The 5,490-nt window shown below is 34.7% G+C and overlaps 1 protein-coding gene across 1 annotated transcript; it reads left to right on the top strand.

The window, feature by feature from the left end:
* The first annotated feature begins 2,509 nt into the window (after positions 1-2,509).
* On the top strand, positions 2,510-2,930 carry LOC131821976 (eukaryotic translation initiation factor 1-like). The gene has a single exon (XM_059158365.1). The coding sequence runs from the start codon at positions 2,510-2,512 to the stop codon at positions 2,849-2,851; it is 342 nt and encodes a 113-aa protein (XP_059014348.1). The 3' UTR covers positions 2,852-2,930.
* Positions 2,931-5,490: the final 2,560 nt, after the last annotated feature.

The raw sequence follows: 5,490 nt of genomic DNA, 5'->3' as shown, positions 1-5,490 counted from the left end.
TCCTAGAAATATATAATATCTCAAAACTGAATCCAGAAGAAAGAGAAAATCTGAACAGACTTAAAATTGAATCAATAATCAAAACACTACCAAAATAATAAAAATCCAAGACACATTGATTCACAGGTGAATTTTACCAAACATCCTCAAAATATTCCAAAAAGCAGAAGAGGAAGGAAAGCTTCCAATTTCCAAGCTAACATTACCCTGATACTAAAAGTAGACAAAGACACCACAAATAAAGAAAACTACAAGCCAATATCTCTGATGAACAGAGATGTAAAAATCCTCAGGGAAATACTAGTACAACAAATCTAATAATACATTAAAAAGATCATTCACCACAATCAGGTGAGATTTAGTCCTGGGAGGAGAACAAAGGAAATAATAAAGATCAGAGAAGGGGAAAAATGGCATAGAGACTTTATTTTTTTTAAAGATTTTATTTATACAGTATTTGCAAAACAATCATCATAATATACCACATCAACAAAACAAAGGGTAAAAACCATATAATCATCTCAATAGACGGAGAAAAAGCATCTGACAAAATTCAACATGACTTCATGATAAAAACTCTCAATAGAGTAGGTTTAGAGGTTACATACTTCAACATAGTAAAGATCATATAAGAAAAACCCATACCTAACATATTCAATGGTGAAAAACTAAGAGCTTTTCTTCTAAGATCAGGAACAAAACAAGAATGTCCATTCTCATCACTTTTACTCAACATAGTACTGGAAGTCTTAGCAACAGAAATCAGACAAGAGAAAGAAATCATAGGTATCCATATGGGTAAAGAGGAATTTACTGGCACTATTTCCAGATGATATAATACTATATATTGAAAATCCCAAAGATTCCAACAAAAAAACTATTAGCAGTAATAAATAAATTTTAGTTCCAGTATATAAAATTAATACCCAGAAATCAGTAACATTTCTATACCCTAACAGTGAAGTCACAGAAATAAAAATTTTTAAAAAATTTACAATTGCACCAAAAAAGAATAAAACAACTAGGAATAAAATTAACCAAAGAGGTAAAAGACCTGTGCTCCAAAAACTATAAAACAACTGATGAAAGAAATTAAACATGACACAAATGGAAAGATATTCCATGCTCATGAACTGGAAGAACCAATATTGTTTAAATGTCTATACTACCCTAAGCAATAGAGATTTAATGCAATCCCTATCAAAATATCAATAGCATTTTTCACAAAACTAGAATAATATTAAAATTTGTATCAAACCACAAAAGACCCCAAATAGCCAAAGCATTCCTGAGAAAGGACAAAGCTCGAAGTATCAAAGTCCCCAATTTCAAGATATAATACAAAGCCTTAGCAATCAAAACAGTATGGTACTGGCACAAAAATCAGACATATAGATGAATGGAACAGAATAGAGACCTCAGAGATAAACCCATACCTTTAGGGCCAATTAACCTATAAGAAAAAAAGGTAAGAAATAGAAGGGGGAGCAGTCTTTTCAGTAAATGGTGTTGGGAAAACTGGACAGCTACATGTGAAAAAAAAAATCATACTATTCCCTAACACCATATACAAAAATAAACTCAAGGTGGATTAAAGTCCTAAATTTGAGACCTGAAACCATAAAAACCCTAGAAGAGAACACAATAAAGTCTCTGACATCAGCCACAGAAACATTTTTCCAGATATGTCTCTTACAGCAAGGGAAACATAAGAAGAAACTATCAGGACTACACCAAAATAAAAAAATTTTGCAGAACAAAGGAAACCATCAACAAAACAAAAAACCTACTGAAAGGGAGAAGATATTTTCAATTGAGACATTCAATAAGGATACTTGGGGTTAATAGCCAAAATATAAAAAAAAAAAAATTATGTAAGTCAACACCAAAAAAAAAAAATCCCATTAAAAAATGAGCCAAGGGGTGCCTGGGTGGCTCAGTTGTTTAAGTGACTGCCTTCGGCTCAGGTCATGATCCTGGAGTCTCAGGATCAAGTCCCACATCAGTTCCCTGCTTGGCAGAGAATCTGCTTCTCTAGCTGACCTGTCTCCTCTCATGCTCTCTATCTCTCTCAAATAAATAAATTTAAGAAATCAAATCTTTAAAAAAAAAATGGGCAGAAGACCTGAATATATATTTGCCCAAAGAAGACATACAGATGGCTACAGACACATGAAAAGTTGTTCAACATCGCTAATCAGGGAAGTGCAAATCAAAACCACAATGAGATATCACCTCATACCTATTGGAATGGCTAAAATCAAAAGAATAAGAAATAAAGTGTTGATGAAGATGTGGAGAAAGAAGAACTGTGCATGGTTGGTGGGGATATAAATTAGTAATGCCACTATGGAAAATAGTATGGATGTTCTGTAAAAAAATTCAAATTAGAGGCCAAGTCACTGAGCCACCGCCTTCCTCTTGAGTCCCCTTGCTTCCTAATGCTTGGTTCTCCACACCCCAAACCCCCACCTTCTTCCACCACTGCCTTCCGCAGGAATTGTATTGTATGTCTGCTATCCAGAGCCTCCACTCTTTCGACCCCTTTGCTGATGCAAATAAAGGTGATTATCTGCTTCCTCCTGGCACGGGGGCTTATTTCCATATAAGAATTCGACAGAGAAATGGCAGGAAGACCCTTACTACTATCCAAGAGATGGCTGGTGATTATGATAAAAAGAAACCAATGAAGGTGTATAAGAAGAAATTTGCCTGCAATGGTACTATAGTAGAGCATCCAGAATATGGAGAAGTAATTCAGATACAGGGTGAGCAGCACAAGAACATAACCCAGTTCCTGGTAGAGACTGGACTGGCTAAGGATGACAAGCTGAAGGTTCATGGGTTTTAAGTGCTTTTGGCTCACCAAAGCTTAAGAGAGGATTTCCTTACAATGAGTAAAGTTTCCCTTCTGTCCCTTGTCACAAGTTTAAAAAACTTCACAGCTTGTATAATGTAACCTTTTGGGGTCTGCTTTTAACTTGGACTAGTGTAACTTTTTCATGCAATAAACTTCAAAGAGAAATATTGTATGATCCCATAATTCCACTATTGGCTATTTACACAAAGAAACTGAAAACACTAACTGAAAAAGATATATGCACCCCTATGCATATTGCAGCATTATTTACAATAGCCAAAACATAAAAACAGCCTAAGTGTCCATGCAGAGATAAATGGATAAGGAAAATGTGATATATAATAGAATATTATATAATCATAACAAGGATGGCTTCATGTCAGTTGCAACAACATTAATGGACCTAGAGGGTATTCTGTTAGGTGAAATAAGTAAGGCTGAGAAAGACAAACACCATATGATGCCATTGATGAAGCATAAGCAAAACAAAAAACAGAATCAGACCTATAAATGCATAAGACAAGCTGATGGTGGCCAGAGGACAAGAGGGTAGATGGTTGGACAAAATGGATGCAGGGAGAAGGTAATACAGGCCTCCAGTTATAGAATGAGCAAGTCATGGGAATAAAAGGCAGAGCATAAGGGACAGTCAGTGATATTGTAATAGTGATGTAACAGAACAGATGATAACTACATATGTGGTGAACATAGCACAATGAATAAACCTTTAAAATCAGTAACTTGCAAACCTGAAATTAATGTGACATTGTATTTCAACTCTATTCAAAATAAAAATTTTAAGTGTAAAAAAAACCACCAGCTGACATCACAGAAATACAAAGGATCACAAGAGATTACTATAAAAAAATTATATACCAACAAGCTGGACAACCTAAAAGAAATTAATAAATTCCTAGTAGTATACAGCCTTCCAAAAAAATCAGGAGGAAACAGAAAATGTGTACAGACCAATTACTAATATGAATTGCATTGGTGATTTATAAACTACCAAGAAATAAAAGTTTATGACCATAATGATTTACATATGAACTGTACCAAACATTTATTTATTTTTAAAGATTTTATTTATTTGACAGAGAGAGAAAGAGAGGACAAGCAGGGGGACCAACAGTCAGAGGGAGAGGGAGAAACAATCTCCCTGCCTAGCAGAGAGCCCAACATGGGGCTTGATCCTAGGACCCTGGGATCATGACCTGAGCCAAAGGTAGGTGCTTAACTGGCTGAGCCACCCAGATGCCCCACTCTACCAAACATTTAAAGAAGACTTAATACACCTATTCTCCTCAAACTACTTCAAAAAATAAAAGAGGAAGGAAAACTTATATTTTATGAGGCTAGCATTACACTGATACTAAAAGTAGACAAAGCCACCAGACACATATAAAAACCACAGGACAATATCCCTGATGAACACAGATACAAAAATCCTTAACAAAATATTAGCAAACAAAATTCAACAGTACATTAAAAGGATCATTCACCACAATCAAATGGGATTTATTCTGGGGATGCAAGCATGGTTCAACATTTGCAAATCAATCAATATCATATATACATCAACAAAATCAAGGATAAAAATCATATAACCGGGCACCTGGGTGGCTCAGTGGGTTAAGCCTCTGCCTTCGGCTCAGGTCATAATCTCAGTGTCCTGGATCGAGTCCTGCATTGGGCTCTCTGCTTAGCAGGGAGCCTGCTTCTTCCTCTCTCTCTCTGCCTGCCTTTCTGCCTACTTGTGATCTCTCTCTGTCAAATAAATAAATAAAAATCTTTTTAAAAAATACTAAAAAAAATCATATAACCATCTCAATAGATGCAGAAAAAGAATCTGATAAAATTCAATAACAATTCATGATAAAAAGTCTCAACAAAGTGGATTTAGAGGGAACATACCTCAACATAGTAAAGGCCATATATAAAAAACCCACAGCTAACAACATACTCAATTTCTTCTAAGATCAGGAACAGACAAGGATGTTCACTCTTACCAGTTTTATTTAATATAGTACTGGAAGTGCTAGCCACAGCAATCAGATAAGCCAAAGAAAAAAGAGCTATCTGTGTTGGTAAAGAGGAAGTTAACTATCAGAATTTGCAGATGACATGATACTGTACAAAGAAAACCTTAATAACCCAATAAAAAAGCTTCTAGAGGCACCTGGGTAGCTCAATGGGTTAAGCCTCTGCTTTCATAATACTGAGTTCAGTAATTACAAAATGCAAAATTAATACCCAGAAATCAATAACATTTCTATACACTGGTAATGAAATAGCAGAAAGAAAAATTAAGAAAACAATTCCATTTAAAATTTCACCAAAAATGAATAAACTTAACCAAAAAGTTGAAATACCTGTCTGTTAAAAACTATTAAACACTGATAAAAGGAATAAAAGATGACACAAAGAAATGGAAAGATAGTCCATGCTCATGGATTGTAAGAAACAATATTGTTTAAATGTCCATAATACCAAAAGCAATACAGATATTTAATGCAATCCTTATCAAAACACCAACAGGATTTTTCACAAAATTAAATAATGTTAAAGGCTGTATGGAAGCACAAAGTACCCAAAACAGCCAAAGCAATTTTGAGGGGGAAAACAAAAAA

The sequence above is a fragment of the Mustela lutreola genome, chromosome X (assembly GCF_030435805.1).
Source record: "Mustela lutreola isolate mMusLut2 chromosome X, mMusLut2.pri, whole genome shotgun sequence".
Lineage (NCBI taxonomy): Eukaryota > Metazoa > Chordata > Mammalia > Carnivora > Mustelidae > Mustela > Mustela lutreola.
The sequence above is the reverse complement of the archived record's forward strand: the minus strand, read 5'-3'. Positions and strand labels throughout refer to the sequence as shown.